The following is a 13,167-nucleotide window of genomic DNA, read 5'->3' on the forward strand; positions in this document are numbered from 1 at the left end:
ACGAGGATAGCCGAGCCTCGTTTTTTCAGGGTCTATTTGCCAAGAGAAGCTGAACGCTGGACGGTTTCCACTGGTGCCCCGAATACGAGGCATTGGGGATAGGGCATCCTGAAGAGCCAGAATGGATACGCTAGTTGGGTCGGAATCTCCGATCATTTCTTGGCAGAGTCTTCTCTCTGATCAGCTCTATGCAATCATGAGGAGGCAGTAGGCTAGCGGCTACATGAGAATACGAGTTTGGTGTGGATGGAGTTGAGAGGAGCAGTTGAAAGAAGAAGAGAGAAAACAGTAACCATTCACCATGTGATAGTGTGCGGAAAGGCCTACTTAATCCATAAGCGAAATCGATGTTGGCTCCTGTAGCCTTAGCTTCACAACTTCCCGTGGTGAATACGAGGTCCTCTCAACGACCTACTGCCCGACAACAGCGGCGCTGTTGATCATAATAAGAGCCTAGGCCCCATTAAGCGGCTGTCTCCAAGTCTTTCCGTCGATCATAGTCGTCAAGGTGCCATTCGCATTGAAGATGTTTGCCAGAGTGTCAATCTCCAGATGGAACCCGCCGGGGCCCGTTTTCTTCGTTGCATGTTGTTGCCCAGTTGAGGCGAGGTTCGAGTACCAGTCGAGCTTGTTGAGTGTCAGTGAAAGCATCGTGCTGGTTACCTTCTCCCACCCATGAATGAAATGAAGCCCGTCATCAGAATAGTTGTCATACGCGACTTCAATCGTCCTGGGGGCTGACCCAGCGGCGTTGCCAATGATCGTTACGCGGGCAGACCCTGACACCTTCCCCTGCAGCGTATAACTCCCGTCTCCTGGATACGAAAGAGCGGGAATAGGGCTTTCAGGAACATATGGCGTTCCCCACGGAACTTCATCCGAGACCGGAGCCACGGGTTCCAGGTGTAACGGCTCACGACTCGTCAGGTGCGCCAGCATCAGACGGGTTATACGACCACCGGGCTCAGTCGAGTTCGGGCAAGGCAAGGGGTTGTTCCCACCACATGCGGGCGGAACCACCATGTTCTGGTAGTATGCAATTCGGGTCCCATCGTGAGACCACTTCGGATCGGCGCCTGCGTTCCAATTGGGATCATTGATGCTACCAGGGCTGCCATCGCCTGCGGCATTGACTTGTTGTCCATTGTAGTCTCCACGGTCTCCGTCGTGGTCTAGCAGCCAGGGCTGGAAAAAGCGCCTCGCCCCGTTGTTCCGGACAGAAGAAACAGCCGTGACCGTGACCATGTCAATGAGAGGGGGCACGCCTCGCATGCCGGCGAGGAACATCTGCCGACCTGAGCCCCGAGTATCGAGGATAACATGCCACTTGTCGTCGGGGGAGATATCAACCGGATCGACGTATTCGGGATCGCTTGTGAGCCGACGGACTCTGCCTGTGGTCAGATCGGCAGCAAACACATCGATGTTGCACGATTCTACGGAGTTTCCGATGTAGGTGACTTCTTTTCCGCGTCCACTGAACCCCCGAAGCTCTCCGACCGAGATAGCCGAGTCATTGATAAACAGTTGGTTACCGTGAACACTGATGCTGGCCGGGTTCTTGGGGCTGAATAGCCTGGTGACGTTTACCAAGTCATACCGCGCAGTCCGTGGCTCCCCCGCGCTGGGGTTCGGATTGAACTGCAGCCGACTGAAATATGCAAACTGGCCGAGCTGGCCATTCTCAAACGTGAACGAATTGAACCCGAGATGGACATTGTCCGGGTGCAGCCGCAGTTCTCGGATATCCCCTCCTGGGCCTGATCCATCCAGCTTCGTATTCCACCTGATCGGATAGATATGCACCTTGTCTGGGGTGCATCCAGGGGATGCGAGTTGTTCATCGCCACAGTCGACAATGTTAGAGCCCACCAGGACCCTCTTCCCATCGCGGAAAGCTTGAGGATAAGGGGCCAACTCAGTGCTCCCCGCCTTGTTACTCTCTGGAACGCCGCATGTTATGCACTTCCACGGGTCGCCGTTGGGAAACGTGTCGCCATCCGCTTTGACGATGATCAACTGCGTACCGTTGTAGATGCTAGCCGGGTCAGGAGCAGCCGGGGCTCCGGAGAAGTTCAGACTAACAAGAACATGGTTGTCGTCAGGTAAGAAGTTTCCGCTTTGAATCCGGGAGTCGCGCAGAAGACATCCCGTCCGCCCTGGATTCAAGTCTGGCGTACAAGATCCTTCTGTGGTGTCGGGCGTGACCGGCGGCAACGGCAATTCCGTGACCACAATCGGCTCTGGTGAAGGTGGAGGGGCCAGACTCTTTTGAACAGCCGGCGATCCATGAGCAGTGAGAATGGGAAGGATGTTTAGTAGACCAAATGGCTTGCGAAGAAGATGCATGATGATGGGATAGGCGCGAGTGTCCTTTCCAGCGTTGGAAGGAATCCAGACGCTGTTGTCGTTCTTAAGAATCATTTGAGGCGCCCGGCATAGACTGTACCTTATGACATGCAGGTTTCCAAATACCCTGGAAGTACCCTTTTCAGGAAACAATACGGATACGCGACGATCACCGGATTCGTATCCGTACTGTTTACCCGATTCGGTAATGTTCTCTGATAACAGGCGATCAGGTCGACATGAGATACCTATCCATTGTTCGCTGCTCACTTCCAGGAACTGCGGCCCTATTTGATAGTAACATGTTATGTGCGTGTCTTGGTTCACGAGAGGCGCATTTGAAGTCTTGTGGGCGAGAGTCTGGTACGAGTTAGCCATGATGATCTGAATATGTCCTAGGACGACTCACTCACGGTCTGCTTTTCGCATTTTCCAATACTTCATGCTAAATACTGATTGCCACCATCCATCTCTTCGCTGTAAACCATCAACTCCTTGCGCGTTGGGGTACTGTGAAGCCATTCTCCCATGCCAAATCAGTACCACACAGTGGCAAAAACCTTCTGCATGATGGCGCTCTCAACGTAATATGGCGGAATGAATTTCTCCACCATTCGATCCCAGGACACTTTCCAAGGGGAGCCAAACATCGCACGATAAAACTCCCAGTATTCGGGCCAGAACCCGGCAGATCCCCAGTCCAAAAGGACGACGGTTCCGTCAGCCCGGACAATGATGTTTCCGTGATGGAGGTCACCGTGTGTGAAAACAATCTCGTGGCCTTTGAGGCCTCGAACTGTCTGATAGAGAAGAAACTCGCTGGTGAAAAAGACCGAATCAGGATCCCCTTCACTTTTCAACAATTCAGCGGGGAGGCGGTCCCGTAGAGCCTGGACTATACCTTCGTTAAAGCTCTCCTCGGACTCGTACGGCCCATAGCTATACTTCGTGTAATCGCCAAAGCCACCCTCAAAGATACCATCACAACAGGATGAATAGTCAATACCGCCAATGAAGTCCCCTTTGATGCTTCTCATCTGCTCAACGTAATCGCGTAGTTGCTGCAGGACCTTCCCCTGCTCCGCCTCGGAGACGCGGTCGAAGTAATGCCCAAGCGGTTCTCCTTCCTCATAGGACATGATTATATACCCGGTGCCATCAAGGATATATGCGCTCAACAACTTGGGTGTCGGGATAGTCGTTCGCTTGGAGACTAGAAACATAGCTTCTGCCTCCGCTAAGCGGACTCCATAGCCGTACTTCACCACCATATCTGAGTCGGCAAATGCTAAACTAGCGCCCTGTTTGCCCGGGGCTACAGCCTCCGCGGTTTTGAGGTCTTCAGGGTCCAGTATGATCTCAGGTGGTCCTATTGTCTCCGAATATATGAGGCGAAGCTCTGTCCCCTCTGACGCTAGTTCATCCAAAGACCGGGTATCGGTGGGTTGCACGGAAGAACGGGATAGTCCCTCTGTGTTACCTTGCTGTTCTGGGCATGCTGTGGCCGATGTGGGGTCGATTTTTGACGCTTCTTGTGTATCTGATTTGACTTCGTCGCTCTTAGCCTCAATGCTCGCGTGCTTAAGGAGGTCTGAATCCGCAAGTGGGGCGCCCTGCCCGCCATATTCAGGTGACACGTCAAGTCCCAGATGAAGGACAAGCTCTTTGGGATTCTCTAATAGCACGGTTTGCCTCAGTAGGTATTCCGGAATGTCCAAGCTTGCAAGGTAGTCATCACTTGGGCGGATGATATAAGCCTTTTCCAGTAGACCAGGATAATGAGAGTGAATCCGTGAGACTAGCTCTTCCAAAGCCATGCCCAGTGTCGCTCGAAATGAGGAACGACCCTTCCGGTTCGGAGGGACGTCATGCAGTTTAAAATCCACAACACACAGAGCTGTCAGACTGCTGGGCGTGTCATCTCCAGATGCGCGTGTAAGGAGCAGATCTGCCAGCAGCTCCAGTACAGCCAGTCCCAAATCGACAAGCCCTGATGACGTTCTCAAGTCAGAATATATTGGGGCGTATCCTCTCATTAACTTCTCATCTATCGTTACCCACATGACGTATTTCCCTTGGATTTCTGAAAGGTGGAGCAAGTTCAACCCTGGAAGCGTGCTTTTTGCTTCGCTGATGAGGGCTCGTGGGGTGTTGCGTCGTCGCCATTCCAATGTTCTGGTAAGCGAAGCTTTTGTTCTGGCAACTTGCAACGAAGGCAAGAGACAATGGTGGTCAATAAACTGTAGACGATTTAGCATTCTGGGAATTTTTATGCACATTCGAAAGTTTACCTTTTGGATAAGTGCGCAGATTAGCTGCTTATCGCCTTTCTGTAAATCGATCCCCCAAATCTCTCCATGTTTCGCGCTCGCTGAGATGGATGGTAACGCTTGCATGATTTCCCTGGCTTCTCCAGACGGGCAATCCGTTGATAGAGCGGCGGACATGGTGAATCATCCCACTGACCACGATGGTCCTGCAGTTAAGAAAAGGCAGAAAAGGCAGCAAACTGTTTGTCTTCTGGGATAATGCGACATATGAGCATGACAAATAACATCTTTGGTCTCTACTCACCCCCTATCTTGGCAGAGATATATATACTCGTGCGATAAAAAATTAGTAGAAATCTAGACATTCAAGTAGCGCTGATGTAAAACAAAGCCTAAGCGCCGGGAAACCGGGGACAAGGCTACCTGTCCAATGCCCTGTTGTTTCCATCTGTCAAACAGCGCAAGGTCGACCACAAGGCGAAAGCGGGGTAGGCTGGCGGCTATAGAAATATCCTTTTATTTTTGAATCGCGATGCTTCCCGTAGGCGCTCGTATGTGCCTGTATCCATGCGTCATGTCGTGGATGTCATGGGGAGCGAACATTGCAATCGCCATGAACGTGCATGAAACACTTCGTTTCCCGACTCCCAGTTGTTCAGTCTTGATCAAATCTTCGGGAACAAATTGTCTTGTTTTGTTGGCCCGTTGCCATTCTATATATTCTTCTAGGCTCCTACTCGCACGGTAAACCATCCTATCACGACCATGGATTCAACGCCGACTACAACAGCCACACATGGCCTCTCCGTGAATATATATGGCCGTGGCGATGCTTCTCTGGGAGACACGCCATCTCACATGGGAATCACACTCTACGAGCTTGGCGCATCAACATGCAACATGTATCACATTCGCAATCCAACGATACAGACTTCATCTATGATCCACGGACACAGCCTTTTGACGACCCAGGTTTGAGAGGCCGCTGTGAACTGACCACGTTCTCTGCCGAGGCCAAAGACCAAGCCGCCTCTCTACTATCCGCATATGGAGAAGATAAATCCAACATTCCCGTGTTCGGTGAAGGGAACTGTCAATATTGGGTTGTGGGTGCAACTATGATGCTCGAGCGTGCCAGATTATTAAAGCCTGGAGAAGGTGACTTTTGGAGAGACATGATAAATCACAGTTCCGATGATATCGAACGAAGCTGTATCAGAACCAACAGAAAATGGACCCCCGGGGCAGGATTGTCGATTGTTGGAGAGCCAGATGCGCGGTTCTTTGATGCGAAAGCATCTGCAGCGAAGCCTATTGGGAAGTTGGAGCATAATGCGACGTTTCAAGCTCGGATGCAGTCGCTTTTGGGTCATCGGCAAGAGGGCAATATATCGAGGGGAGAATCTCCTCCTGAGCGTCCTTTTTATATGTCGAGCCCTTTTTTCAGTCAAGCTCAGAGGAAGAATGGAGGACTAAACATTCTGATGGGTTTGGTACGGTGTTGAGATTAGAGAGTCTGACGTCCTTCTACATTATGTCGCGTATAGCAATCCTTGAGTACCTAGGTACCTAGTTCACCTGCACAACCCGAATTACTTAACTTGGACGGGTCAGCCCTGACAGACATTTTAAAAAGAATCCTAATAAATCATGGATGAACTACAATTAGCAGTTTACTAACCGAGTTCAAACATCTAAATCTGTTTTCAATGCAACAGAACAGAATCAAGTCGAACCGAAGCCGATGTCGAATAAGTTTAAGACAACCCGAAAAATTTGTGTCCCGTTCGTTTGAGTAACCATTTTGGTCCAGAGTCAACTACATAGGTACTTCGTAGGCTGTCATTATGACCGCCTGCGGATACGGTCCGTGTGCGACACAAACTCGATCTCTGCGGATGATTCGATAGGATTATGAGACAGTCCCACGCGTGTCTACGAGTGTCGCACCACCATCGGAATCACACTTGTTGATAGGGCGGCCCACGCTTATTGTCGTGGTCTGAATACCACCCAACGGTTTCCGATCAATACAAACTGTGTGTTATAGCCACCGGAAGTCCTTTACGCTTGAACGGGTCCCAAACATTTCCCGGCCGGGCTTAAGATTCTGCCGCTGCTGGGACAGCCGAAGTTTCCCCGGAGAACGGGTAGACTGAATGGGTCCTATACCTAGTTCTTCCAAGTATATCTTTGGTCCCATTTAATTCTAACTACTCCGGAGTAGGCCCACGAGCCCTAGCGAGAGCTCTCTTTGATGTTATGTAATGCTACCGTTGGATGCAAGGTCGACAAAGAGAACCCATGGGGCAAGAATGTCTTTGGGCTACCATGCCTGGTAGGCTCCAACGCATCATGAGTAGAATGCTGGGATATCCTGTGTAACAGTGGATGGCTGATGTGGTAGAGCAAGGCTCCAAGAGTTGAAAATATGCCATTTGAAGCACGCACCAGCCGTTATATGGACGCGATGAGTAGAAATTTTGTAAGACAACTATCACCTGCGGTCTTCATATTGGTACGATCGCAACTCCAAATGTGCTACTGTGTGTACCCAGACGGTCGACATACTCATTGCCCTGGAAAAGCTTCTCCGAGCGTCGGAACCCAAGCCGAAATTCCTGAACTGGCGTGCACGATGAAACTGCAGATCTTTTTCAACTTTCAGCAGGCTAAGATGTGTTTCATCTGTCTGATCTGGATATATTGCGACGTGCAGGGGTCTCGACGGATGAAGGGTGCAGATCATCGATTGTTCGACAGACCTGAAGGCGGACGCAGTAGCATAAGCTGGTCGCTGGTATCTCTGGATCTCGCGGAGAGGTCCTCTCGAGAGAAAGGGGTTGATTCCAGCCCGAATAACAGCTGCGAGTCATTCTGTCCCGACACAGCTACAGAACCAATGTTCGGCCATTACTTTCAGACGCACTCAGACGAGTCGAAACCACAGGACACCCCTCGGAAATTGGAGAGAAATTGGCGCGACTTGGTACTCCGTAGACGGTCCGTATCCAGCCCAACGCGGGGGACGGAGATTATGCGCAGCACAGACGAATAAGCGAGGGAGTTTCGTGCGATGAAAACTCTAGTAGATGAGCTCACCTCTTGGCAGCCGAGTATCAGCTTGCATGACCGTGGTAGCAGCGGCTTTCCAACCCCGGCTCAGACGTCTGGCTAACGCAAACGTCTCACCGGGTGGGATCCGTGGTGCGATTCTGGGGATCCCCGCGGGGAGACAGGCCTGATCGGTGCGCGTCGTAAGATGGGTTCTAGACTGACATTCTGACTGACCCGTGGACACGGGATCATGATCATTACAGTATTGTTGGAATACGGAGGACCACGCGGCATCGTTAGATCCTCGGCAAAAACAATCGATTCGCCACCCCGCGCCCCTTTTGTTGAGTGCATGCTAACTGACTAGTCGGGATCGGTCGTAGCCTGATGCAGACGGCGGCATCGTCACCGTCCCAATGATGGCCGCCAGCGCACGCTTAGCCTGTCTTGGCATACGGCCGTCGCTCCCACCCGCAATCAGAAGAATCTCCGCCTGGTGTCATGCCAGCTCACGTCCCTCCCCGCTTGCTAATCGGGTCACGTTGAACTTCAGCTCCAGTGGCAAAGCCCAAAATAACATCGCATCCGCATCATAGACACGCGAGCGCTGGACGGGCCGAAATCAGATGACCGATGACTCGGTGAGATCGGGCATGTTCCTCGGGCGAAGGCATGTTGAACAAAGACTTTGGGTGGAGGACGCCACAATGCCGTAGTGTCTCATCACCTGCGGGTAGGATGGACTTGCGAGGCTTCTGTTGTCTCGCAGGATCGCTGCCGTTGCAGTGGCGCCGAGTGTCCGTCCCCTTCACGGAGCTGGGAGCCGATCATAGGCGGATGTTCTGAATCCTGGGGATTATGGTTACATTGAGCCTGTCGGAATGTGTTTTCTCGAATAGTTGATTCCCATCCTGCGATATCTCGCCAACCGTGGATGATATTTTTCATGCAGGGTCCATGAGCGTCTGGTCCCTTCTGTCACGGCTCGATGGGGGTGTCGGGATTGACCGTAATACCGATCAATACAGTAGAATACCAGCGTTTTCTTGCACGCAAAGGGAAATGATCGGGCCATCCTTTCCTGTTTGGGGTAAGCTTATCGGTGCTCGTGGGGCTATATTCCCGGTCGGCCACACGTGGTAGGCTGAGTTTTCCGACCCCTGTCACTTCTGCCCAATCACTGCGTGTCCCGACCGGACACTTGGCCGAACCTGGAACGGGCGCCGATGGAACTTTCCACAGGAAAACTTTAGTATACTTGAAGTTCGACTCCCCAACTTCTTCTCGGGCGCCCGTCCGGCCTAGACCCGAGCCTCTGTTTGGCCAGAATTCCCTGACTTAGTATCTCGCCGCCGCTGGTTCTCCAATCATCGCGCGCTGGAGGAAGGCGAACCATGTTTTGGCCGCCTAGCGTGTCCGTGCACATGGCTGGACGGTATCACCTCGACCCCAGGCTTCCCCTAGTACGGAGTTGCAGCACGAACGCAGACTCCCCCAAGTCGTACAGGCTCCGAATCCCACTGAAACATTCGCCAGAGCCGACCTCGAAGCGAACGAATGGAGTGGGATATGCCTGGTTCGACTAGCCATCTAAGTGGACTATCAGCTAGTTAGTCCCCTAGTTGGTCCCTGTTCTGGAATAGCCCTATGCCTTGGGCTGTCCTCGGCTCATCCAAAGCGAATCCAGACAGCGTAAGCGAATTGTTCGTTCGAAGCGCCACTCTTGGCGTCTTCCTGTCAATGGCATGGTGACCCGTGGGGCGACAGGAAAAAAAATCGCATGGAGCCGAGTGAAGCATGAATCCCCGTGGGCATTTCCCCGGCCCCGGGTCTGAGCCGATTCACTTCTGTCCTGCTCCCAACCGTCTGGGGATCCGATCCATGCATTATAAAAAGCAGTTGGTCTCCCCCCCGGTTCTTGCTCTCTTCGTGATCGTCAACTACTTCTTTCCTTCAGTATCCGTATCCTCCTTTGATATCGATCTTATCTACCTCCTCCCCCTCTCTTTCACCACACCATCTTCTCTCTTCCACCCCACTCCTCTTCCAAAGACCAAATTTCAAGACCCTCCGGCTCCAAGCAGGGCGTTCCTGTCATAATGGCTGATGGTGTGCCTGATGTGGCGCGGGTCGAGGCCCCCGTCACCTTCAAGACCTACATGATGTGCGCCTTTGCGGCTTTCGGTGGTATCTTCTTCGGTTACGACTCTGGTTATATCAACGGCGTTATGGGTATGGACTTCTTCATTCAAGAGTTTGAGAACCTGGTATGTCCCCCTCTCTGCATCTTCCGGTCCCAACACAGCCAGAGTTGCTAATTATCTGGTCATGGTAGGATCCCGCAACTACCCCCGAGGCCGACTTTGTCGTTCCCTCCTGGAAGAAGTCCTTGATTACCTCCATTCTGTCTGCTGGAACCTTTTTCGGTGCTCTGATTGCTGGTGATCTTGCCGATTGGTTTGGGCGTCGGACGACTATCATCGCCGGCTGCACCATCTTCATCATCGGTGTCGTCCTTCAAACTGCCTCCTCCGCTCTCGCCCTTCTGGTCGTCGGTCGTCTGATTGCTGGTTTTGGTGTCGGTTTCGTCTCCGCCATTATCATTCTGTACATGTCCGAGATTGCTCCCCGCAAGGTGCGTGGTGCCATCGTGTCGGGATACCAGTTCTGTATCACTATTGGTTTGATGCTGGCGTCCTGCGTCGATTACGGCACCCAGAACCGCACCGACTCGGGATCCTACCGCATCCCCATCGGTCTCCAGATGCTTTGGGCCCTTATCCTCGGCGTCGGTCTCTTCTTGCTGCCCGAGTCCCCGCGTTTCTACGTCCGCAAGGGTCAGCTCGACAAGGCCGCCGAGGCCCTCGCCCGTGTCCGTGATCAGCCCAAGGACTCGGAACTCATCACCCAGGAGTTAGCCGAGATTGTCGCCAACAACGAATATGAGCTTCAGCACATGCCTCAGGGTGGCTACTTCAACTCCTGGTTTAACTGCTTCCGTGGAAACATCTTCCATCCTAACAGCAATATCCGTCGTACCGTCTTGGGTACTTCGCTTCAGATGATGCAGCAGTATGTTGCGCCTCATTTGGATTTTGACTTCTTCATCGCTGACATCCTGACTAGGTGGACTGGTGTCAACTTCGTGTTCTACTTTGGCACGACCTTCTTCCAGTCGGTAAGTATCGGCGCTCTTGGATGCATCGATTATTGACTGACTCACTGTGATACAGCTCGGTACTATTGAAAACCCCTTCCTGATCAGCATGATTACCACCATTGTCAACGTCTTCTCCACCCCCGTCTCCTTCTACACCATGGAGAAGCTCGGCCGTCGCCCTCTTCTCCTCTGGGGTGCCCTGGGCATGGTCATCTGCCAGTTCATCGTCGCCATTGTCGGTACCGTGGACGGTGGCAACAAGTCCGCTGTCAGCGCCGAGATCTCGTTCATCTGTATCTACATCTTCTTCTTCGCCAGCACCTGGGGTCCTGGTGCCTGGGTCGTCATTGGCGAGATCTTCCCTCTGCCCATTCGTTCCCGCGGTGTTGCTCTGTCGACTGCCTCGAACTGGCTCTGGAACTGCGTACGTCACCGTCCATCCTCTTCCTGAAACACGTTACTAACTCGTACGATACAGATCATTGCCGTCATCACTCCTTACATGGTCGACAAGGACAAGGGTGACCTCAAGGCCAAGGTCTTCTTCATCTGGGGATCTCTGTGCGCCTGCGCCTTTGTGTACACCTACTTCTTGATCCCCGAGACCAAGGGTCTCACCCTGGAACAGGTCGACAAGATGATGGAGGAGACTACTCCTCGCACTTCGGCCAAGTGGAAGCCCCACGGCACCTTTGCTGCCGAGATGGGTCTTAGCGAGAAGGAGCTCCACGAGAAGACCACGGTCGCTCACCAAGAGGTTTAATCCGGAGACATTACCCCTGAGGTGTCTCTTTGCCTGATATGTTGGCTCTGATCCCTGATGTATACCCGCGGTTATGCTTCATGTTATTATAATTTCCCTTGTGCAATGAGATTAATGCAGATACGTGATTCTGTCGAATCAAGATGATTGTAGTAAGGAATATGGAGTATAGTACATCGGATGAAGGAATTTAGAGATGTCGGACTGAACGGACCAACGTCATTGTTAGTGTCAGATATAAAAATGACTGCCAGGCCACCAAAGTGAACATACTAATGGGGCCGTATAGTCGTAATCTGGGTCGACAGTTAGGCACCGTAGTCGGACAAACTACCCTGACTCTTGAGACAGGAGATGAAACGAACATGGCCAGCATGCCTAGCCAGAATCAAATGGTTGCATCGAGCCAGGGCATGTTCGATCCCCTTCCATACTACTCGTAGGATGCCCCGTACGGAGTGCTCGGTATAGCATGCTGAATAATCGGCAAACTGGCTCTCCGACCACGGACGGACTCCGCCATGCCAAGACGTGCTGCGTATGCCTAAAGTACGACGACCGACGACTCCGTTACGCCATGCTGTCGCTATCAAGCAAGGATCGTCAACCAATCCATTGCTTGGCGTGCGGGCCGCGGAATTTCCGCAAATCACGATGGGGCTATTTATCATCTCTGGCTTGGCGCGCTTGCCAAGATGCTTCAGTCTATAGAGGATGAGCTTGATTCACGGAATCCGCCTTCCATGCGTCCTCAGGAGTATTAGGAGTATCAGCATGAGGATAGTCTCCCACAATACCCCCTGACTAAATACTTGCCGTTGACTGGGCCGTCCACCGGCGACTAGCTGTTCCCCGTCGTCCCGAACCTACCTATAGTATGCATCTAGACCTTAGCAGCACGCCGTTCCTTGGATACAGCCTCGCCAGCCAACGCCGATCCGTCTCCAGATGCCCCAAAAAAGAGCCATCTTCATCTATTCCAAGCACCGCCGGAGATCCGCCCTACCAATGCCGGATGGGTCTCTGTAGGCAATCATCCCCGCAGGCGGGTCACGCCCCTCTGCTGAGGAATATTCCTCGTCTCATTTAGCCGGCTCCGTTTCGTAACTAGATAGAGTGCCTTGGGTATATTCGGTATTCATGCTTGGCCGGGGCGCGAGTCCATGGTATAAAGACCGCGACTTGGTCCGTCGACTGCGACTCCATTCCGTTCATTCCTTCCATCGCATTCCCAGTCTCTGCTCACTTCACTTCTTTCAATTGCAATCGCAATCGCAACATGGTCCATCTTGCTTCTACCCTCGTCGCTGGCCTAGCTGGTCTGGCCAGCGTGGCCTCCGCGCATCCAGGCCACGACGTCAAGGCCGAGGCCGCTGAGCGCGCTGCCTACCTCAAGCATGCGCCGAAGCACGCGCGCAGTCTGAACCAGTGCGCCGACAAGCTGCGTGCTCGCGGCCAGGAGAGACAGAACGTCGCGCGTCGCGCCCAGATGGTCGACAACCTGCGCCGCAGCAAGGGCCTGCAGACTCGTACGTTTGCTCCTCTACCATCAGGCCTGTGTAAAGGCC

The 13,167-nt window shown here is 52.7% G+C and overlaps 5 protein-coding genes across 5 annotated transcripts in view; 3 read left to right on the forward strand and 2 right to left on the reverse strand.

The window, feature by feature from the left end:
• Positions 1-453: 453 nt before the first annotated feature.
• ATEG_07141 (TolB family protein) lies at positions 454-2,349 on the reverse strand (the record flags this gene model as incomplete). Its single annotated transcript, XM_001209827.1, has 1 exon — positions 454-2,349. The coding sequence occupies one exon, from the start codon at positions 2,347-2,349 to the stop codon at positions 454-456; it is 1,896 nt and encodes a 631-aa protein (XP_001209827.1).
• Positions 2,350-2,885: 536 nt separating this feature from the next.
• Positions 2,886-4,796, reverse strand: ATEG_07142 (aminoglycoside phosphotransferase family protein; the record flags this gene model as incomplete). Its single annotated transcript, XM_001209828.1, has 2 exons — positions 2,886-4,589; positions 4,641-4,796. 2 exons carry the CDS (start codon positions 4,794-4,796, stop codon positions 2,886-2,888), a joined length of 1,860 nt encoding a protein of 619 aa, XP_001209828.1.
• Positions 4,797-5,512: 716 nt separating this feature from the next.
• On the forward strand, positions 5,513-6,192 carry ATEG_07143 (uncharacterized protein; the record flags this gene model as incomplete). The annotated part of the gene is made up of 2 exons (XM_001209829.1): positions 5,513-5,987; positions 6,167-6,192. The coding sequence occupies 2 exons, from the start codon at positions 5,513-5,515 to the stop codon at positions 6,190-6,192; spliced, it is 501 nt and encodes a 166-aa protein (XP_001209829.1).
• Positions 6,193-9,775: 3,583 nt separating this feature from the next.
• ATEG_07144 (uncharacterized protein) lies at positions 9,776-11,599 on the forward strand (the record flags this gene model as incomplete). Its single annotated transcript, XM_001209830.1, has 5 exons — positions 9,776-9,943; positions 10,012-10,748; positions 10,803-10,854; positions 10,910-11,260; positions 11,315-11,599. The coding sequence occupies 5 exons, from the start codon at positions 9,776-9,778 to the stop codon at positions 11,597-11,599; spliced, it is 1,593 nt and encodes a 530-aa protein (XP_001209830.1).
• Positions 11,600-12,878: 1,279 nt separating this feature from the next.
• ATEG_07145 (intradiol ring-cleavage dioxygenase) overlaps positions 12,879-13,167 on the forward strand; it is a gene marked incomplete at both ends in the record, with an annotated part of 1,418 nt that continues 1,129 nt past the window's right edge. The window contains one exon of the mRNA XM_001209831.1: positions 12,879-13,128. Coding sequence (XP_001209831.1) covers positions 12,879-13,128 — 250 coding nt within the window. The remainder of the gene's footprint in view (positions 13,129-13,167) is intronic.

The sequence above is a fragment of the Aspergillus terreus genome, genomic scaffold, assembly GCF_000149615.1.
Source record: "Aspergillus terreus NIH2624 scaffold_10 genomic scaffold, whole genome shotgun sequence".
NCBI classification, from domain to species: domain Eukaryota; kingdom Fungi; phylum Ascomycota; class Eurotiomycetes; order Eurotiales; family Aspergillaceae; genus Aspergillus; species Aspergillus terreus.